The 23,816-nt window shown below is 42.8% G+C and overlaps 1 protein-coding gene across 1 annotated transcript in view; it reads right to left on the bottom strand.

Annotated features, from left to right (window-relative positions):
• The window catches only part of FSD2 (fibronectin type III and SPRY domain containing 2), a 490,462-nt gene that overhangs the window by 101,487 nt on the left and 365,159 nt on the right, over window positions 1-23,816 (bottom strand). The window contains exon 11 of the mRNA XM_078684747.1: window positions 13,502-13,631. Within this exon, the coding sequence (XP_078540873.1) occupies window positions 13,502-13,631 (130 nt within the window). The remainder of the gene's footprint in view (window positions 1-13,501; window positions 13,632-23,816) is intronic.

Genomic DNA, 23,816 nt, shown 5'->3' with positions numbered 1-23,816 from the left:
CCTACCCTTAGCATGCGTCAACAGGTCAATAGAACAGTTTCAACCTGCTGGGGCATAATCTATGTACCGAGGAAGATTAGACACTATCTCTCTCAGCAGGCGAGAAAACAAGTTGTGGTCGCTCTCATTGGCTCCCGTCTGGACTATTGCAATGCGCTGTATGCGGGACTAAACAAGGGTCTGCTGCAGCGCTTGCAAATGGTCCAGAACGCGGCGGCCAAATTTGTATTAGATCTGCCCAGACGTGCCTCGGCCACCTCCGCCAGAAAATCGCTACACTGGCTCCCCATTGAAGATCGGATCCTCTTTAAAACTTTGTGCATGACCTACGGGGCCCTGGCCAGAGGCAGTTCTACTGGGATCGGATCCATCCTGTCTCCCTATAGCCCCTCTAGGAACTTGCGCTCTGCCAACAAATTTCTGTTATCAGTCCCCCGCACCCGTAGAGTCAAATGGGGTGGCAAAGCCTTCTCTACTCTGGCACCTAAGTGGTGGAATATTCTTCCGGTGGAACTTAAGTCCCTTCCCACCATGCAGTCATTTAGAAAGGCTCTGAAAACCCGGCTTTTCGCGAAGTCATATTTGTAGTTGTGTTCTGCCTTTTTTGCTTTGATTTGTTTTGTTAGGCGCCTTGATGCCTTCGGGTTTTAGTTGCGCATTATAAATTTATTTCATTCATCTGCTTGGGTCCAAGACAAAGTTTTACCAGAGGTGTCACTCAGAGTATTACACGTGAAGCCTGAAAATGTCACACATAAGCTGCTGCAAACAATGAAATATCACACACAGACTTAAAACTTGGTAGCCCTGAAATGGTGAGGTTGTCAGCCAGATAATTGGGGTACCAGTCATGATGGCTTAGCACCTGGATTTGAAGTGCAAGGTGAGTCGATGACGTTTCGTCAAGGTGGTGAGTGGTCATCAGCTACACACCATGCAGTGGCATAACAAAACCTTAACAGTGCTTGGCCCAGATCACTCTCATAATGTATTGATCATATTGTATCATGTGCCACGTCACAAATGTATTTGTCCTGTATGGTGAAGCCCAGATCACTCTCATAATGTATTGATCATATTGTATCATGTGCCACGTCACAAATGCATTAGTCCTGTAGGGTGAAGCCACACATAATTTCATCTTAACTTAAAATGGAATTAAAGTAGCACAACCAGTTCTCCAGCTGATACCGTTATTGTATGAATAGACAACGTGTTTACTGAGACCTCGTACTATATGTTTTGCCAATATGCCAGCAGATTATACACACTTATCCAGCAGATGCCAAGAAGCAACAATCGTTTTGAGTTAGGCTCTTTTTAGAAAAAAGATATCAATAGGTGACATTGATCATTTTAAGTCGGCTGGGTTCTTGTATTTGCCCAATTTAATCGCATTGCACCTAGCTGTTTGGTAAACTGCAGATGTACTTAGATATGGATTCACTTTAAGTCCCGTATTGGGAGATTTAAACATACACTTAGATGACACTGCCTGTAGTCAGTCACAAAAGGGGCTTCATGACCTAGATGCCATTAAGCTTGAACATCTAGTCAAACTCCCAACACACGGTAAGGAATATATATATTAGATCCCATCTTCTCTAATATGTCCAACATAATGGTTCGCAACCCACGGCCTGTGCTTTGGTCAGACCACTACTTGATCGAATTCGGGAAAAACAAGATGGACAGGACTAAGTCATACATACCCTGCCATAAGTCAATGAGGCAATGGTCAACACCCCTCAATGGATACATTCTCTTCAGGATTTAGGGTACTCACAAGATAGAGATGTCAATGTTGCTTATAAGGCATTTGAGAATTGGGTAGAGTCATCTCTAGAGACTCAGGCTCCAAAGAAAATGTCAAAGTCTCACAATACTAGATTGAATGTCACCTGGTTTACACCTGAAATAAGAGATCTGAAGCAACCATGCAAATGGTAAGAAAGGAATTAGAGACGAAATTATGAGATTGGCAAAAAGGAAACTTACAAAAAAAGCAGTGAAAAAGTATCAACATGCTATTTTGAAAGCTAGATTAATATATATTGCTGAAAGAATTACACAGTCTTTACAGGCTTCTAGGGAAATCAACAGTATATTGAATTTTTTTCGCTTCTTCTTTTCTTTTATTGATTGTGTCAACATGTCATAGCAAATTCATCATCAAATAATACATTCAAGTTTTGTATTGTCGCAACAAATCATTATAAAAGAAACAAGAAGGAGACAGAAGACATGTCATGTCAATGCATAATACAGTTCCTAAAAACTGACCGCAAAATCAAAAAAAAAAAGGAACTGAGAGGAGAGAAGACCATTAATAAACTTTAACCAGTTGCCTTATTCAGTTTACTCTATCCATCTAGTAATAGGAGCCCAGATTTTGTGCCCCAATTCTCGTCTCCTACGCCCACTCAGCCGATATATGGAAGATTCAATATGTATAGCTCATATCCTAGACCGCCAAATGATGAACGTGGGAGAATCAGGGCGGATCCACTGGGAGGTTATACATAATCTCACAATAGCCATGGCTATAAATACAAATCCGATCTCAGATCTTGTCCGAGCATTACCTTTCTCATTACATTCTATGCCCAAAATGATTAAATCTGATGTTAATATTACCAGGATGTCAAGGATCAAGTTCAGAAAGGATGCAATGTCCTGTAGAAATTTAGCCAAACTAGGGCAAGCATATAACATATGTATGGTATCAGCAGCTCATGTCCCACATCTGCTACATGAGCTACCCCGTGAGCTCTCCCATTTAGATAACTTTAGAGGAGTATAATATAAAGCAAAAACGGGCATAAAATGTTGGGTCCCCGAGTTACCTGTTATTAAAATCTGATTAGCTAATTCCAATGACCCCTCTAGATTCACCCCTTCCTTCCCGAACTTTCTCTCCCATCTAGCATTCTGGATACTTTTATCATCAGGGAGATCTTCCAATAAAATTTGGTAAATTTTCCCAATGCAAGAACTATTTTGTATTGTTTCTACCAAAGCAGTTTTCCCCAGATTTACATTCAACCCTTGCATGATTTTACCCAGGAAGCTACATATCTGCAAAAATTTAAAGAAATCTCTCATAGAGGGACCAAACTTCTCCTGTAAATACGTAAAGGAGACTATTTGACCATCACAACATACATCCCCCAGATCGTTAATTCCTACATTCCCCCAGCTAAAAGTGATTTGGTCTTGGAATTTTTGCGGTAAAAGGCATTGGCGAGCATCGTCCGCGGGTGCTATTTCATATATGGATGGTCTGACTGCTACGGAAATTTCGGCCTTAGCCCCTACCACAGGTATTCCTATATGTTGCAGGAGTGCTGCCCAGTGATACAAGAGAAGACTGGGATAAACCCCATCCCCTCCTCAATATTGGAAGAATCATCCATTTATTGCCTTTCTGGACCTGCAATACCACCATAGAAATCTGAAACATGCCCTTTCAGCTTTTGCGATACAAAATGCTGGAAATTCCAGAGGTGTAGTCCGGAACAGATATAAAAAAATCGGAAAAATCGACATTTTATTAACATTGCTTCGTCCATACAATTAAAAATGTAAATGATCTAATCTCTCCAATGTCTTATTGACAGTATTGATCGCTGGCAAGATATTTAACTCCTGGATGCGATCCACTGATGCTGTGATCTTAACCCCCAGATAGGTAGATTCTGGAACGGTTGGGATATCTACCGTGAGCAGAGTATCCGAATGCAAGATCTGAGTTTTATCGATATTTAATATATACCCTGAGACAATGCCAAATTGTGCAGCTAAATCCTTCACTACTGGGAGAGCTGACCTTATATCACTCGTTAGTATTGCAATGTCGTCGACATATAGCAATGATTTATATGCAATATTGTGGGCCTTTGCTGCGTTAATATCCATATTCCCGTCCAATTTAATAAGGTAAGGATCAATATATAACGAAAATAGCAAAGAAGAGCAGGAGCACCCTTGCCCAATGCCTCTGCTTTTTACAAAATGATTTCTATTCTTGTCCAGATATGCGATTTTGAGCTTCAGGTAGTATATAAAGTGCCTGTACTGCTTGGACAAATTCAATAGACAATCCCTTCCATCGCAGGACAGACCACAGAAACCTCCAGGAGACCCTGTCGAAACAGCAAAATGTATTATTTTTGTAAATCTAACGCCACAGGGACAGGTTCCCCTTCCTCTAGAGAGTGTTTTGAAGAGCTTGCCTGTTACTTTGTTAGTAAAGTCAGTCTCATTTATGATTCTTTGGGGAACGTTTCAAAGCAGGAGACGACCCAAACTAATAAAGAAGATCACAACTTAGCTGGCTGAGACCCTCCTATCTTGGGGATGTTCCTTTAACTAATAAACAACCTAACCAAGGTAATAGCAAAGAAAGTTAAGTTGGGTGCCCCTTTATACTCTGGCCCCATTGACATTCTACTATAAGGAGGTGATAATATTCTATCAGCTTCGACCAATTTATTTAATCTATCCTTAGAAAAAGGCCAGGTCCTTGATCGGTGTAAACTTGCGATCGTTAGTCCACTGCTGAAGAAGCCCTGCTTAGATCCCGACAAGACAGAGAACTATAGACCTATCTCTCTGCTTCTGGGTGTAAGCAAAATTCTATAGAAGATCGTCAATAGCCAGCTGCCCAACTTCCAAGAATCTCATGATCTGCTACATTTAACTCAAACTGGATTTAGATCAGGATATGGGACAGAAACAGCTCTTCTAGCAGCCACTGAAGATCTTAGGAGAATTTTGGACCAAGGAGACTTAATTGCAATCATCCTTTTGGATTTGAGGGCAGCTTTTAACACTGTTACCCATCTGATTCTACAAAGCAGGATGGAGACTTTAGGAATCAAGGATAAAGAATTGAGCTGGCGCTGGTTTCCTTATTGGAATACAGAAGCTTTCAAGTCCAGGAGGGACACTGTCTATCAGAAGTACATCAGTTTAAATGCGGAGTTTCCCAGGGCTCATCCCTGAGCCCTTTTCTTTTTAATGCATATATGCATCCTCTAGCTGACTTCATATGTTCAGCAGGATTTGCAGAGGTTTCTATATGTTGGTGACACACAGATCATTGTCTTCCTCACTTCCAATATTAGGCAAACTGAGACCAAGTTGATGGAATGTATGGAGCAGGTACAAATGTGGGGCTTGTACTGCCATGGTGAGATTCTTATCAAACAATAATCCCAGGTTTTTGATCTCATATTTTCGGGTGGGATGATCACCCAAACATAAAGGCCAAGAGAAATTAAGTTTGAGGTGTCTCTTATGCATTAACAGCCTCCTTAAACTCTATGGTGACAAAATAAAGGTTTTGCTAATAGGAAAAAATACCTCTCTTTGGAAAAACTTCTCCTGGCCTTTATGTTTGGGTGATCGTACCACCTCAAAAGATGGGATCAAAAGCCTGGGATTACTGTTTGATAAGAATCTAAAAATGGCAGTGCAAGCCATGATATTGGCTGGATCATGCATTGGACTTCTAAGAGCCCTTAGGAAGACTATCAAATGGTTTCCTACTGACATCCATAGAATTGTCATCCAAGGACTTATCATGTCACGTCTGGACTAAGGCAATTCTCTCTATCTTGGAAGCCCCATGTGTGTCACTAAAACACTAAAAGTGATAATAAATGCTGCGGCCAGAGTCTTGCTGAATATCCCTAAATTCCATTTGGCATGACCTGCGCTAGCAAGCTTTCATTGGCTGCCTGTAAGGAAGAGAATTGAGTTTGTCTTTTAGTATGGTCCACAAAGTAAAAGCATATTCAAAAGCTACACAATCTTGGGCAACTCAATGCTCCTTACCAGAACACACAAGACTTACGATCCAACAATCAATCTCTTCTGGCTATACCAAGAATAAAAAGAGTCAGAAGCGGAGAGCGCTCATTTGCCTACCTGGCTTCCAGTCTCTGGAATTCACTCCTGTTATGTTTAAGATCTAACGATAACTTGCTCAGCTTCAGGAAGCAACTGAAAACGTATCTGTTTTCCTGAAATCAGTCTTCCTCGCTTAGGTCATCTGTTAGCGCTAGGAAGCCCGTGTTTGGGTCACCATGCACTTTATAAGACAATTTTGGAATTAGAAGTGACCAATTGCAGGGGCTGGAAATTCAAATTCTGTTTTCAGCCTATATTTTGCATTTTTGTCTGAAACGGGATTGCAATTGTCCCAGTGTTTTTGAGTACATACCAACTTACAGAAAGCAGACTGTGCTTTGTCTGAAAAATGGGCCAAAATAAGGGAAAACCTGGGCAAATCTGTATTTTAACTCAGAACACGGCATGAGTCTCCCTTCTAGTTTTAAAAACTGGTAATGACTTGGTATTGGCGTGCTAATACTGTCCTGTATTTTGGGGTGTCAGAACTCGCGGAATTTCACTCTGCGGAATTCCGCAGAGTTAGCCTAAAAACTCTGTGGGTTGGGGCAATAAGTGGGGATATGTACAATTCATTTTTTACTACTCGTCCAGATAAAAGTAACAATGCTATTAGCTGAAATGTAATTCCACGTTATTAATGGTTACAAGCTTTACAAATTAAGGCATAATGTAGATCACCCATAGAAATCTCTTGGGGCTCATTTGTATGCAAACAGATTCCTTATCAACTACTTTCATTTCTTTGTTTACACGTGACATGAAATAATTTCCTCTTCTACATTCCTGTGATATTTTCTCCCATCTTGAAGTATAAAGTATTTTCATTGTGATAGTCGTTATTTAATGTAATTATGTAGCATAATCATTCAACAAAGTAAGTGATAGACGTTATTCTATTATTATACCAGTTTTTCCAATATTTAGTTTACCTACATTAAGATTTATTATAATGGAATTAATATTTAATTTAATTAAATCTGTAAATCGGAAATGGGTAAATGGTTTATGTACCTCAACATTTTTTAATATGGTTACATAACATACCTGAGAGCGTTCTGTCTGCATTGATACAACTAAGCCCATCTGTTTAGTGAAAACTCCTGCTTGTCTTTTAATTGTTTTAACTAGTACTGCCTATTTGCTTAAATATATAAATAACCCACTCTATGTGGCAGATTTACAAACATTTCACTCAGGCAGCACAACATCCAGAATTGCTTCAGTGAACTGTGTGAAATGGAGAGAATTTTCATTTGTTTTTGCTGTTGCAGGGTGCCGTTTCTTTTGTTTTAGATGAAGTTCCAGCAAAATAGTGTAAGGGAGATTTGCTCATCATCTTCGACAGTGGCTGGATGATTTAATTAGCAATATATATACATGTATATTAACTTGGGGACGCGCTTGACCAGTTTCCTACCTACTCTGAGCCAGCCGTGAGGGGAACGGCTTTCACTACACGTGGGTATGCCGTGAGGGCAATGGCTCGGACCCTTCTCCTTCCTGCATGCCGACACCACTGTGAGGGGAACGGCAGACAAGAGGAACCACATTGCCCATAGTTCCCTGCCTGGCGCGGCCCGGTGACGACACAACAGCGATGCCTCTTCCCTTTGAAAAGTGCTCCCGCCCACTCAACGCCGGACCAAGGGCGGGCCCGTCCTAACCCGTCCTTGCCCGGAAGAGGCTGGGCTGGGCCACCCCCCTTAATCTTGGAATCTTTGGATTTGTCTCTTCCTGCAGAACTTAAGGTACTGTGAGTCCTATTAAATTCCCTTGTAGGCCTGACTAATGTTGTATTTAATTTTATTATTCCTGTGATGGCCCCACCGATTCCTCCTCTACGTGCACAAGGGAAACGCGCTTGTGTAACAAAGCGCTCTAATCCAAAGGCCAATTCTCCTTCACCAACATTCCCTACAGCAATTGACCCAATGCTCCAAAAGGCGATAGGAGTGGTAACTTCTGAAATTGAACTGACTGAAATACGCCTTTCAATTACAACTGATTGTTTTTCATTGGCTTCACCCCTTTTAACTGATGTAATGAGCTCACCTGAACAAAATGTGTGTCAAAACTTGGCTTCAGTTAGTAATTAACCTATGACTATACCGAGCTTAGATCTTAGATCTGAGGGTTCCTCTCCTACTATACCAAGGAAAAGGATTGTGGGCAGTAATCAGGGGCTCCACAGGAAAAAACCAAAGGGTGGGCACGTTAGAGGTCTTGAGAAGTCAACTGAAAGTTGTACTGCTCAGTCAAATGTTAACAAGTCCCCGCTAGATCAAACCTAACCCTCGGGCCAAGGCTCTGTTGGTTGACTTTATGGCCCAGTGTAGAATGATGATAAGGGAACAGTTCACTCCTATTCTCCAACATCTGCAGAATATTGCACCTTCTAAAAATCCATTGCAAACACATCCTAATAAGGAAGCCACTATTAACTTGATTGTTCGGTCATATAACGCTGGGCCTCTTACATCCCAGGACTCACTTTGAGTTTGTCATCTCAGCTACCTAAAGCTGGTAAAGTGCCCCACAAACAGGTTCCTTCAATTCATGTAGTTACCAATACAACAGGCAGGGGAGGGTTTTCAACTTTTGATCAAGGTCCCGCCCGATTAGTGTTAACCCAAGGACTGCAGGGGAATAATCCTAAACTGCCAAAGCCGTCTACTGGGCGTAATACCCAATCTGATAAAGATATAACTGATGGTGATCCAAGTGTTTTGAAATATGCTGAGGAGAATGCAGGGGGTGGTGGTGGTATGACCCAGCAATCCCTTCTCCCTATAATCAACCTCCCCCCTGAGGCTGTTTCTTACGTAATCATTCTGGAAGGAATTCTGGAACTCAAGGGAGGCCACAGAGAATCCCAGATAGAACTTCGCAATAAGATTTTGTTTTGGCTAGAGAATAATAAACATTTTCCGTATGATAAGGCAAGAGAGATTTTGATGGTTAGGAGGGTTGCATGGGTGTGCCCCACTCAGAAGTCTATTGGTGGGGATTGTGTAATTATCAACTTCAGGCATCCAGAAATCACCCAAAGAGTAGTGTCACATGCCTCATTCCCTAGCAATCATCTCTCGCCTATCAGAGCCCTTACCCTAGATTTTTTCTATCCAGGTTCACGGAGGGTGGGTTTTCCCCAGTCCCTAAATGATTTTAATAGACGGGCTAAGAATTTTTACAACACATCCACTTCTCTGTATCCAAATCTATCTCTTTTCAGTATTCCTGTATCTAATCGGTTTGCCCCATTGGAGGATGCTGACTGACTGATTGGGTGGAATGTTTTAAACACAGTTATATCCCCACCCAGGCCACCTGATGAACCAACCATTAAGGGTCCGTTCCCTAGTAACCTAGGGTCTGGTACCAATTCTCATAATGGGGACCCTTTAGTAATATTGGTTGAACCAGAGTTCGGTACAACCGAAGGTTACCATCAGCCTGTCTCTTGTTTAAGGTGTTATATGGAAAGTATCAATGTTGATAGGGAAAATACTGTTAGTATTTCGGATGGGCAAGCTCTGGGTTCTGGGATTTCAACTAAAAATTGTGGCGGGGTGAAGTGTTGTGGTGATAAAATTTCTATTCTGTCCTGGAAGGTGGCAGGGCTCTCCAACAAAGTGCCCAGCCCTGATTGGGGACTTTTTATAGATAAGTTTGATATTTGTCTCCTTCAGGGGACTTGGTCTAGGGAAAATTTCTATAGGCCGGGATTTTTGTCAGTTAATAATCTGGCCTCGTTTGGTGTGAGGGAAAGACCATTTGGGGGCCTGACCATCCTCGTTGGCTGCCATTTGGGTTGTATAGTGACGCAATTAAATTCCTCTTAGTTCGATCTTCAATGCTTTAGACTTTCTTTTACATCCAAATTCAGTGTGATCCTTATCAATGTTTATTCTTGACCCACCAGGCTGGGAAAAGAATCTCCTACTCTGGATATCCTAGATAACCTTATCTCTATGGTTAGGGGGGAGAGTACCTTGATTGTTGCGGGAGATTTTAATTGTCAATATGAACCGCTCCCGGGCTTGACCGAACCCATTTCTAGCATTGAGGACTCTTTATGGTCCATCCCAGATCTGCAATTACCCTCGATTAGGGCATGGACACCAATAGTCCTCCAAATGAATTCTATTACTATGGCTCACTCCATGAGAGCCTGTAATGGTCGTACTAAATCTGATCTAGAGGGTAATAATACTTTCAATCACCCAGGCCAGTCCTCCCGCATTGAATATATTTTGGTTGAGGTTAGTACCTGATCGAAGGTCATTGATTTTATGGTTCTCCCACGCCACGATAGTGACCATAATGCCCTGGTACTCGATTTAGGCCTTCCCGAGATGGGTTTAAACTTGGGTGAAAGAGTGGACAATTGGGAGACTCCACTATTATCTAATAATAGAAGAAGACTAAAATGGCCAATGGTGAAAAGATCCCCTGAATTAATGAGATCCCTCTACCAAGTTGTTCTACGGGCACTCGATGATCTAAGTGGTTTATTAGAACAGGGGCAGGAAGTGTCTCCTAATCAAATCTATAATATTCATACAGGGCTAGTGACAACTCTTACGCAAATACATAACCCCCCTATGGGCAAATTAAGGAAAAATAGGAAGGCCAGTTCATGGTATGATTCCGACTGTAGCCAAGGTGGCACTCTTGGCCATATTCAACGCCATGAATAGACCATTAATAAAAACAAAGAGGCTCGAGTATGAAATGAAATGAAATGAAAAATTATATTTATATAGCGCGTAACTACCCGGAGGCCTCGCAGCGCTTTCAAGTATAAGAAAGTGCAGTCTGAGGCCAAACAGACCTGGGAGAATATTAAATGGTCTGCTATAAAAAATACTCTTGGGTGTAGGGATATGAGAGAATTTTGGACTATAGTTTGTTCTGATAGCAAGGATTGTCAAAAGGTTGATGTCTCTAATATTGCACCGGAGAGATGGGTTGAACATTACCAGAAGTTATACGCCCCTCCGGTCGAAGAAAGTCTCCCAGTAGGTTCTCCTGAACAGCTATCATTAGAGGACGTGGAGCTAAACAGCAATCTGGACCTTCTCCCTATAGTTTCTTCTAACAACGAATCTATACAGGCCAAAATAACAATGAAGGAGCTTGAACTTGCTATAAATAGGCTCCCAGCTGGTAAGGCGCCTGGCCTTGACAAAATCCCCGGCGACCTTTTTAAAGACCAAACAGGGATCTGGGTCCCTTATTTCCATATGTTGTTCAATGCTATACTTCAGGGTTCTAAATTACCTGCTACCTGGGTAGGAGCTGAGATCATACCAGTGTTTACAAACGTTTCTCCACTTCTTCCGTTCAATTACCGTCCGATCAGCCTGAGCGAAGTCAAAAAATATTCTCACGTATTATTCTCGATCGGCTTCAGAATTGGATGGAGGAACGTCAGATTCTCAGCCCCTTACAGGACAGTTTTAGGGAAAAGACTTCCACGGTCGACTAGTTACTAAGGCTCCAACTTCTTTACTGGAAGACTGTGAGAGTCGAGGGTGGCAGCCTCTACTTAATTTTTGTTGACCTTAAAACGGCCTTTGATTTGGTGCCCCGTAAAACTCTTTGGTTGTTTTGGAGGATATGGGGGTTCCATCATGTCTCCTGAACATCATTAGGAGACTTCACTCAGATAAGTTTGCCCAAGTCAGGAGTGGCAAATGGGGTAGTCTCACTTCTAAAATCCCAGTCAATAGAGGAGTTAGACAGGGGTGTGTGTTGGCACCCACCCTATTTTGTTATTTCATCAATGCATTGATTGACCACCTTAATGGAGTCAAAGACATCGGCGCCCCAGAACTGAAAAATGAACTGGTGGTGCCATTGATGTTTGCCGACAACACTCTTCTATTGTCAAAATCAACCATGGGTATTCAACGTGTCCTGGACAGCTTCGCAAATTTTTGCCATACAAGGGGGTTGGAGATAAATACACAAAAAACTAAGTTTATGGTATGTAATCCGACTAAGACCAGATGTCCCAATTCCTCTTTAAATGGCATAGCATTGGACAGGGTCACAGTCTTTGAATATCTGGGTATCACTCTTACTGATAAAACGGATAGGGCGCCACAACTTGCGAAGGCCAAACTTAGACTTACCCAGACCACGGGTGGTATTCTAAAATTGCATCGAGAATCCACTTTTAAGCCAGTTGCTCCCATTATAGAAATTTACAAAGCACAAGCTAGGGGAGCAATTTTATATGGGGCAGAACTTTGAAGCTATCACCCGGTTGATGGCATCCGTAAGACCGAAAATCAATTTTTTAGATCATTGCTGGCTTTGCCATCCAGTACCACCCTTACTCCCATGAGAATGTACCTAGGTATCAGACCAATAGAAGATGAAGTCGCCCTACGCCCTGTTATTTATTGGCGCAGACTTTGGGTAACCTCTTAATTAATAGATTTTAGACTTGCGATGGAAGAGGTACTGGGCCTCCCAGAGTCTGAGAAACTGCTGTGGTTTGCCTTCATAAAAAAGAAGAGTGTGAGACTAGACTTACCCGGTCTTTGGCCTAATCCTGTTGTGGTCTGCGCACAGTTGTCGCACGCTGATTTAGTTAATTTGGATCGCAGATATAGAATTTTGGCTACCCCTGATAATTCCTCTCTTGGCCCACTTACTGTCAAGTTTTTTAATATGAAAGACGATTACATAGTTGAGCCATTCCTAGATGAGATTTTACCTATTACAGCGAGGAAATACTATCTGCAATTTAGATATGGTACACTTCCGCTTAGGGTCTTCTCCTACAAATGGTCCCTGAACAAGTTAGTTGAATGTCCAGCGTGTGGGCCCAAAGAAGAGTCCGAGTCCCATGTTTTTTTCTTCTGCCCGACATATAAAAATATACGGCAACATTGGCTTATCCAACTGTGCAAAAACTTGGGATTTAGCCATTATAAAGAGGCCCTAAGAATACTTAAGAGTAATACTTCCACCCCTGTTATATTCTCAGTTTCTCGATTTATTGATGCTATGTGGCGCAGGAGAAGATCCTATTTCTAGAAAATCTTATTAGCTTGTGGAAACCACATATGATCTGTTATTCCGTGTATTCCCAATGCTGTTTAGTTTTTAAATTTCTATATTTTCTTATATTTATTTATTGTCTTCGTTTGTGTTTTTTAGCAATGTTATGAATGGTTACTACGTATCTTTTATGGTCTACGATCAAAAAAGATTATTTGACTGACTGACTGACTGATTAACTTGTTTTCATGTAGTGTTTGATGCTACAGGTGTTCTATTAGGTAAAACTGTTAATAGCAGGTGTTACTATTACTTGACTAAAGTTTCATCATACTGAGCTGGAATTAAGAAAGCTTGAATTAATTTGAAGTTGTGCCCTACAAGTTGCACACAGCTGTCACCACTATGCATGTATGTTTATAGTATTTCTAAAACCTAGTCGAAAAGCAGCAGAGCACTTTACATGGTGAAAAGCAAGCTTAAAGTCAGCAGTAATCACTTAAATCATTGAGATATGTTACTACTTAAGATACAATACTGAAGTATATGTTAGAAGAATACATACCTTGTAAAGCTGTTATAGTGATATAGCAAATCTCCTAAACTTTCCTCTTCCTCACATGAGATTGTAAAACCATCATCAAGTATTGATAGCAAGGGGTGAGCTGTTTTTTCATTAAGGCGAAAGAAAGTACCTGCAGAAAAATAGAAAATTAACACATTTACAAATGGTGGAGGTTATCTCAACCCAGAGCTACTGCTACAGCTGAAGTTGTCCCTCCTTATGCTCTCTTATTAAGTTCCAGGTCAGCCATCTTGGCTTGGGCTAGGACCTGGACTGGCCTCACTGCAGAGTGTTCATATCAGGGAAGGGGGAGTATAGTTTTCAAGCCTATGCTTGTGCAGATTGGAAGGAAAACAAGCATTGTGTTCAGACTTGCTTCATGCTTCTGTAGCACTTTTCATCCAACAACGGGCACCTGCTATAGGATCACAGAAGTGTTGAGCATCCCCTAAAAACGTGTCCCAGGAAACGTGTCTGCTATGCTTTCCACTGGGTTACAGGGAATGGAGCAGGGAAGACATGGGTGGTTGGCGAGACACACAGAGCTTAAATTGGGTGGGGAGTCTGACAAACGGTCCTGTGTGAGGGATCAACACAGAAACAGTTTGACCAGTAAGCAATTAGAGTGAAGTGTTGCTTTCAGAGGGAATATGTGAGAGCCATGTAGAATGGTGGGTGCACAATCAAATTCATTGCAGTATGTAAAGCACACTCTTGTTATGATGCTGCACAGAAGTGAATTGCACATTTCCAGGATGGTGACAAAATGTGGGCATCATGAGGATATGATAAGATATTTGACGCTGCCAAAATGAAACATGAGGAGATGCCTGTTAAATGAGGCCCTGGTGTTGGTATCTCAAATTTGTATGATGCGACTATGGAGGACTGCTGGAGGGCAGTTGCTCAGTGAGGCACTGATTCAAATCGTGAGGCAGTGCTGTCATTGCATAAGAGATCTACTAAAGGAAGTAGCAAAAAGTATCCCTGAAGGTGAAATACTCTTGGAGGAGGAGGAGGCAACCAGATGAAGGGGTCCTAGGAGTAAACATAAAGAATACCAAGGATGAAACAGAAATAAGCCTGTGGACTCGGTAGGAGCAATTATAATCCAGAATGGAATGTCCCCGACATGAGATACAGATGGCAGTCAACACTGAATCCTGGTGGAAGTACAACATTGATCACTGAAACCCAGACAGGTTTGAGTAATCAATGGAGTAAGGGTGGAGAGGCTCCCCTGGACTCCCAGACTGAAACTCAAGAAATTTAAACTGTACCCAGTGTACTTAGAGGGGCACTACAAGGCTCTGTTTTTGAAAACCCAGAAACCCGTATGGTTGCGGTCATTCACACACTGAAATCCAACAGTGTCTCTCATTTCCTCCAAGATTTTGAAGAATGTAGGGATTGACCCATATTGGAACTTTACATTCTTGTGGTTTCTAGGACATCCATTTCTACTCTTTCATAAAGCATTACTTTACAATCTTTGTCATTTGTATCCTAATTAAATTATTGCTTGAAGTAATGTTTCTCATGCCCTTTTTAAGTCTTGGCTAGATAGCGCATGCCCTGTATCAAAGAGACAAGTTGTGTATACTTTGTGGGCTTCAGCCTGCACATAAGCTTCCCATTTGCGGTCTCCATCGTCGCTCCCATATTCTTTCTCCTAATTTGTCAATGGCATGCATTTGTCATGCCTCTACTTGTGTTTAGCCCTCCCTGAGAGCATGTATAAATTACACTATCCTTCCACTGCTTCCATTTGAAGACCTGTTTCAGGAACTATGTTTTCTCTTTGTGGAAGAACACTTAACACGAGTGCTCATGTTTTCATTCGCCGCTCCAAACTCCTCTGTACACAGCCCTGTAAATCTTGTTCTTATCTCATCACATTTGCTGTGCATTCAAAGACCGAGGTCAAATGCGAGACGCTGTTTTCCAAGGGCACCTGTTTAGCTATTTTACACATGATTGGTGTACGTCAACACTCAGGTCCGGCATTGGTGTGATGTACTTGTAAATCCACGGCCCGCGATTGACTTACAAAACACGTGGCTGAATCACACTTCTATCACTTCAATTTAAAGACTTTATTTAGGTGCATGTTTACAAACAAAATCAAGCAATGCAAAGCCTTTGTTTAAGCACATGTTGCAATAGTATTGCATACGCATTCGTAATTGAATGTAATATTGCACTGGCTAATCAAAGTTAAATATTTTCAACATACTGCACTTCTTTTTTTATTTTGATTTGTCAGTGCAACATTACTTTTAATTCTGTGCATCTGATTTAATTGCAAAACTTATGCTTAAAGGAAGGCTTTTATTGGCATGATTTTCTTTCCATTGCAGTGATAGAAGCGCATGTTTTGGACATAATCACGATTAAATATGTTTCCCCAGCAAATCAGGGTACAAGTAAATGCATGATTTGTCAGGGCAACTTTACTTTTAATTCTGTCTTGCTTCCAAAATACTCACTTAAAAAAGGCTTTACATCGGTTTTAGGTTACACACATGCACTCACATAAAGCATCTCTGTAATACAAAGAAGTGCAAATTTATATTTACATTTCCCATTGGCATAATATTTTTGCTTGCCTGTGTGATTGTTTTTCAATTGTCACATCCAGCAAATTAAAAGCTGACCATTGCATGGAAACAACAGTGACTATGTTATATTTACCAACATACATTTGCTTAATATACCTTAATCTCGTTCACATGATGGAACGACAAATATATAGTGGAAATAAACCTACTTGGTAGGAACATATACATTGTTCCATGCACGCAGGGAGACCACAATAAACAAAAAACAATTGCGTACATTATGCAAACTAATGTAAATAACATTGTAATTACATTGTTATCACATGATGGCATTTATAAGCGGAGAACTGCTGTGGAGATGTTGCTTCTCTATTTTGACTCATGTCTGCTGTGCTGCTTTCAGCACTCCGGCCCTTGGAGGGGCGAGGGAACATTATATTCTCTGCGGGTAACGCTGTGAGTAGGGCAGACCTCAACTGCATCGAGTGCGCATGGCTGTGCTGATGTGCCATTAGCATTGACCGCATGGGTAAAGCCTATAAACATTAACATTGACAACGCCTTTAGCTCTCGGATTGCTGAGACCTATTAGCTTTGCCAATGGTTGTTAGCTCTGCTTGAGCAAGCCTTTAGGCTTTTCGAACCTACTAAAATGAGACTAGAGCACCGGACCAGAGAAGCCCGGTGCAGCTAGGAGCACCTACCTTTTCCTCCAGCGGGTCCCTGCCAGCTGTCTCCCCCCGCCGCCGCAGCCCCTGACATCGCGCTGCGGCAGCCGTGCGGGGGAGACTACAATCACCAGCCTGCCTTGTGGCAGGAAGCCGCGGGATCTCACTTCCGCGCCAGGAGGCGCTACTAAGTCCCTCAGCAGTCCCAGGGGAGCGGGCGGTCACCGGAAACCGGACCAGAGGAGCCCGGTGCAGCTAGGAGCACCTACCTTTTCCTCTAGCGGGTCCCTGCCAGCTGTCTCCCCCCGCCCCCGCAGCCCCTGACATCGCGCTGCGGCAGCCGTGCGGGGGAGACTACAATCACCAGCCTGCCTTGTGGCAGGAAGCCGCGGGATCTCACTTCCGCGCCAGGAGGCGCTACTAAGTCCCTCAGCAGTCCCAGGGGAGCGGGCGGTCACCGGAAGCCGGACCAGAGAAGCCCGGTGCAGCTAGGAGCACCTACCTTTTCCTCCAGCGGGTCCCTGCCAGCTGTCTCCCCCCGCCGCCGCAGCCCCTGACATCGCGCTGCGGCAGCCGTGCGGGGGAGACTACAATCACCAGCCTGCCTTGTGGCAGGAAGCCGCGGGATCTCACTTCCGCGCCAGGAGGTGCTACTAAGTCCCTCAACAGTCCCGCGTTGCGGGAGCGCCGGGCGAAGCCCGGGCAAAGGGCGGGCCCTCTATGGCCCTCATCGGACAGAGGAGGACGGGGACGGGCCACCCCCTTTGCCTGTTTTGAGGTAAATTACCGACTCATACTTTCTTATCCATGCCTAAGCCCAAATCAGGGGATATGCCCAAAAAATTCCCGGATGATATATTCGCACATTCTCCATCTACTTTCCCATGGCTGGATGACTTAAATAGTCTGTGCAAGGTTAAGTATGTTCCAGCAGCACTCTCCCCCACGCTAAAATGCCGCAGCTCATTACCATGTCCAAGGGAGCTGAAATCTCTTCCGGATACAAAACCTACACCTCACTGGGTTACGCCTGCCAAAAGGAAGATCGATGGGGACAAAGACAATGGGAGTTCTACTAAATCTCAAACACTTGATAAACCTTCTCTAAGTTCAATCCCACCTTTAATTAACTCTCCTTTTACTTTGCCACCTGATGTTAATCTGGACGATTTATCACCATCCTCACATCAGGTCCTTCTGACTATGATTGAGCATTTGTTCAAATCTTTTATACACCCCTTGATGGACAAAATTACTACACTGGGGATTAAGCTCACGGGGTTGGAGAACTCCATTGAATCCCTCCTGAAACCCTCAGCCCACGCCGTAGCAACTCAATGCCCGCCGAAAATCGCCCTTTCAAACTTACCTCATCTGATAACTCCCTACGAAGCGGTGCCTATTCAATTGCCAACCCTCACCCCCCTGTTGCCTAACAATCCTAAAGCCCCCCTGAAATTGACAACACCACGTCATATCCCACCTAAACATGTGCGTAATACCCATATACACTTACCTCCAGAAGCAGCGCCTTTTGTAATTGTTCTCTCGGGAGTCCCCGAATTAACAAAAGGCAAAGCCGAGAGACAACACAAACTTATGAACAAGGTCAAGTTCTGGCTTTCTAAAAACAGACCTCTGGCTTACCATCTTGATGGCCGAATAATAAGTGTTCGGAGGGTGGGATGGCTTGGACCCCTTAAAAAAGACATCCTGGGGGATTTGATCCTAATACGATTTAGGAGCAGACACATTGTGCCTTACATGCAGACATGGCTACCTCAAAATGGGGATGGACTTATTTCTACCTGGAATCTACATGACTTTTACCCTAACACTTCCTACCTGCTTTCCCCTAGTCCCTGGGGCATTGATAACAACCCAATGGGCAGAGGAACCCATTTAAGGAATGTCAGTAGCTTTTCAGTGGCTTTTAATTGTCCCAAACCAACGTACAATAATTTGTATCGTAACTACTAAATCTTTCAGAACACTGTGACCTACCACGTTGCCTAAAGGTTGTGTAAAGTTTGTTTAATCCTTAACTGTGCAATCTAAAGCCGTTATGAGATTTATTTTAAAATCTCGTTTTTTAAAATGTATTGTAATATTTGTCTGTATGCATTTATGATTTTAAAACCTAAAATCGAATAAAGCTTTCAAATTCATTCAGACTAGAGCACCCTTGGGGGAGAAGTTGATTTTTCTCTTGCAGACTGCTCTGACTAAATTGTTGTGGTTGTGCAGCCATATCACATATAAGTCTTCTGGCTTTTGTCCCCATTAGTTGGCTAGGTGAGTTTCTCCTACTTTATGTTACAGTACAGTGCAATAATTATGTTTGGAGTCAGATGGAAGCACCCCCTCTGCCCAGACTTACGTCTGGACACCACCCTTCTATTCTCCTGTCAGAGCTGCTGGTAAAAGTTGTCCCTGTTTACTGGGGCAGCTGGGTCATTTTGAAGAATGGAGGGCAGTGCATCCAGCATGGTGGTGCAATCCTTAGTGACATACCTCTTCTTCCTGTTAGAAGCAAGTTACACCCTAGTAGTACCATAGTTGAGGTGCATTCTGGACAAAAGTTCTATTTGTGTAGCATCTATTATGGCTTCCTGATGTACAGAGATAAGTTTGCATGCTCATTAGGACGCTTCATTATGGCAAGATACATAATTAAGGCAGGTAGAACTAAAAATAACCTCACATCAGTTTGCAATCAAGGGCTTAATAATAGTGCAGAAGATTAGGCAAAGCATAGAATTGTAATTTGGTATTATTTTTGGAGGCAAACAGGATTTCCTTCGCCCTGACAATATAATATAAAACGTGTATACACAAATGCATTTATGAGTATGTGAAATAGTATTACTTCACATACTCATAAATGCTTTTGTGACTGTCCCTCATAATCTTTAAGCTAACCTTAAATTAATGTGTTGGTGGCTTTCTTTTCAATGATCACTCATTATCAACTATTTTTCATACTTGTCTACAATCCAAACTATGAGGCTAATGCACAAAGGCATTTACGGATATGTGGAGTAGTACTCATAAATGCCTTTGTGAATTGTCCTCATAGATATGAACAGGTCCGAAAACAGACACAAACTGATTTTTCACTGTAGGAAAATGCCTCTATTTGCATGATCACCCCCATTGGTTTGGACTGATGCTGCTGTATTTTTACTCTGTGCACGGGGACTCTGCTAACCAGGCACCAATGCATGTGCTCTGACCCCTAAAATATAGTGAATTTGGCTATGCTCCTAATTAGGAAATCTAACTTAACTATAGGTTCCAGGTATATGATACAAAGTGTACCTAAGGCCTGTAAGTTAAATGTTGCAAGTGGACTGCCTCGCCCATCGTGCCATCCACTACAGTGACAGTGCAAACATTACTACCTGACTGCCATTGTTGCCTGGCTGTACAGTTTTTAAACTGAAAATTCGACCTGTCAAAATAAACCCTTTTGACAGGCTTAAAACCTTCCTTTTAAATATTAATGCCACTCCTAAGTAGGCCTTACCACCAATAAGGCAGGGTGCATGTCATTGTAAAGTAGGGCATGTAAACGTTTCATTTTAAACTGTCCTTAAACTGAAAAGGCACAAAAAGCTATTTTAACTGTAGCAGTGTTGTCTGTTCTATAGGAAAGCATTGGGATACCATATTACATTTATTTATGTTATCTCCGGCTAGGAAATACCTACAAATGTAATTCTTGGACTTTAAAAAAATATTTTTTACATGCCTTATTCAGATTATAATAAATATTTTGGAAAAGGTACTTTTAATTTGCATGTTCTCCCACTGTTGCCCAGGAGCAAAATAACCCCCTTGAATAGCCCCCTGGATAAGGTGGATACTTGCTCCCAGAGTTGAGACACCGACCTCTTTAAGACTCTACGGACACTCCTATGATGTGCCAAGCCAGCATGGTACAATTAACAGCATTTACTTCAGCACGAGTGGGCTCCCTGTTCTTGTGTAGAAGGCTATTATGGAGTGGTAGAGGGTGCACATCTTCTGCTTCAATTGCCACATTAGGTGTAAAGCCATGGGGTTGATACCAGTAATGCACATGTTGCGCCTGTGCACATAAATAATACAGATACCAATCTGGTGTGCTAAAACCGCCCCGGTTGTAGGGTAAGGTGAATACCAGCCAAGCAATTTGAGGTCGCTTTTCCGACCACGCCAACCTTATCAATAGTGTCCGTAGAGTCTTAAAGAGGCTCTGTGGTAGGAATATTACTAAATAAATAAAGAAAGCATTGTAGTACCACCATCTTCAATATAGCCACTCTGTCCGCCATAGATAGTGGCATCCTGATCCATCTACCCACCTGTTCTAGTTTGTCTAGGGCCAGATTTGACAAAAGTGGTTGGAGCCTGTTAGCAAGGATTTTCGCTAGGATTTTTGCATCAACATTTATTAAGGAGAGGGGCCTGTACAACTCACAGCGTCCAGAGGCCTATCTGGATTTCGGAGTGCGTCTACTAGGGCTTCACGTAATGTCGGGAGGAGAATTTGCCTGTTATATGCATCCTCCTACACTGCATGGAGATAAGTTGCAATCAAGTTTCCACATTTTTTATAGAACTCGCATGTCAGCTCGTCTGGGCCAGGGGCTTTGCTTTTAGGAAATGTCTGTATGGCGTCACATACCTTCTTCCCTCTCTATTGGCCCCATGCTAGGTATTCACATTGCCCTGTTGACAGCCATGCCAAGGCAATGTCAGTTAAATATTTTTTGATTTCTTCGGGAGTAGAAGTTGCACGCGAGGCATACATAGTCTCATAGAAGTCTGCAAATTCCTACAAAATACCGGGCGTATTGTAATGATTCTCCCCATTATCGTCAGTTATTTTTATCACCTGCGGCGGGCCTCCTCAGGGTTTCAGTTTGGCAGCCAGGACACGTCCAGGACAACCTCCCTCCCCGTACATTGGTGCCACATGTCTGCTTGAAAGATACTTCAGTTTCCGCTCTGTCACATCTTGATAATTGGAGATGTGGTTCCTAATGGGGGCCAGAGTATTGTTTCTTGGTTCACGCTTCTACTCCTCCTCTAACCAACAAATATACATGTCTAAGATTTTAATTTGCGTTCTGATGTATTTTAATACCCCTGCATTTGTACCAATACAGACCCCCCTGATCGTAGCCTTAAAGGCCTCCCATAGAATTTCTGCCTGACACCGATGATTGCTTTCTGAATTGTCTCCCTATATACTGGGTACAGTAAGGCGGTAGCTTTGAACCTCCATGTGAATGGGGGCGGGGAGGAGTGTGTGTAGGGAACACAATCATCAGATTTACTGGCTTGTGATCCACCGTCATCCTCAGGAGATGTTGTATGTCTGTCACCCTGGCACTGACTGCCCCCGGTCACAAGCCAGTTATCAAGACTGGACCACGTTGCATAAACTGATGAAATGGACATGCTTTCTCTTTCTTCGGGTTGCCTACCCTCCACACATCTACCATGTTAAAATCCTCTAATCCTTCTTGCAGCATTTTTGGCGACACTCTGATCAACCTGGTGGGTGGTGCTGATCGGTCACAGGACATGTCTCGTGTGGTATTCAGGCCTCCTCCCCAGAGTATTAGTGATAGAGGGAGGTTGGTTGTGTATTCCAGATACTTGTGTAGAAGAAGGGGTCATCCGTGCTGGGGCCATATATGTTCACCTACATGAGAAGGGATTCCCCCAGCGATCCCTGAAGAATGATAAGTCTACCCTGATCGTCTATGTGTTTGTTTGTGACCATAAAAAGGAACAACTCTTTTGATTAATATCATCAGTCCCCTTGAATATGATGAGTAGGATGAGGCCAGCCAAATCCTGGCCCATCTTGCCCCCACAGCACTTTCTGGGTGCTTTGTTAAGTGTGTCTCCTGTAAGAGCAGGTTCTGCACAATGTGTCTATCCAAATAGGCCAGCACCTGGCACGTCTTGCATGGGTTATTCAGGCCATGCACTTTCTATGTTAGCATGGTGTTCGTGCCTACCATGGTATTCTATTAATTCCTACTGTACCTGTGTGTCAATATGAGTACTGTCCTTGTCCTGCCCGCGATCCTGCTCACTAGGTGTAGAGCTGAAAATAACAGACTAACTGTCAACTTCCCTCCCCCACCCACTTCAGCATCCCAACCTCCCAACCATGCAAAAGAACCCCCAAAGGGAATAAAAAAAAAAAAAACAGTAGTAGAATAGATAAGTGCCACATTGCAGTTTACAATGAATATGTTTCGCAAGTCCTTGTGTGGTACACACTCGTGGGGGCCGCTAAGTGCTCAGTCCTCCCCGGTGACCAGGGGTGGCTGGGGGATGCTACTGTTCCCGATCGGCAGCACTGTGTGTGTCTCCCACAGGATGAAAGAAGCCCTTCTCGTTATTGCCCCTTACACTAGTTTACATCCATATTCATAGCACTTCTTGTTATTACAATACCCCAGTGTGAGTCTCATTTGTATCATGGAAGGTATTGTTCTACCAGGCCTCTCACCAGCGTCCAGCATCTCTAGTTCATAGCCGGTGATCCACACTCCGTTGTCCCACATCCTGACATATCTTGGACACAGAGGAAATGGACCTGAGTGAGAATGTCATGGAATTATCTCATTAATCTCCAGATCTGGCCACCTCCGATCCATAGTGACCATATTTATGTGGAGACAGCTTCTTAACATATTCCATTGCTACTTGAGGGGTCTGGAAGACTTTTGATTTTCCCTAGTATTCAATTCAGAGTGTCGCTGGGTATAGCATGGCATATGGACATTTCTCATTTTGTATTTTCTTCTTGACCGGAATGTATTATTTCCACGCTGCCTGCACAGTAGCTGTTAAGTCCGTGAAAATTGACCCTGATCTTCCCTGATACTGTATTTCTTATTTTTGCCGCACTAACCTCAAGACTGTGTCCTGATCCCTGTAATTGAGTCATCTGGCTGTGATCGTGCGAAGCGGGGCTCCTAGTGGAGGGCATAGAGCCAGGGATTTGTGCGCCCTTTCAACCACTAGGAAATGCGACATGGCATCCGTTCTCAATTTATCTGTGAGCAGACGTTC

Source organism: Lissotriton helveticus, chromosome 3_2, assembly GCF_964261635.1.
Source record: "Lissotriton helveticus chromosome 3_2, aLisHel1.1, whole genome shotgun sequence".
In the NCBI taxonomy this organism is placed as follows: domain Eukaryota; kingdom Metazoa; phylum Chordata; class Amphibia; order Caudata; family Salamandridae; genus Lissotriton; species Lissotriton helveticus.
The sequence above is the reverse complement of the archived record's forward strand: the minus strand, read 5'-3'. Positions and strand labels throughout refer to the sequence as shown.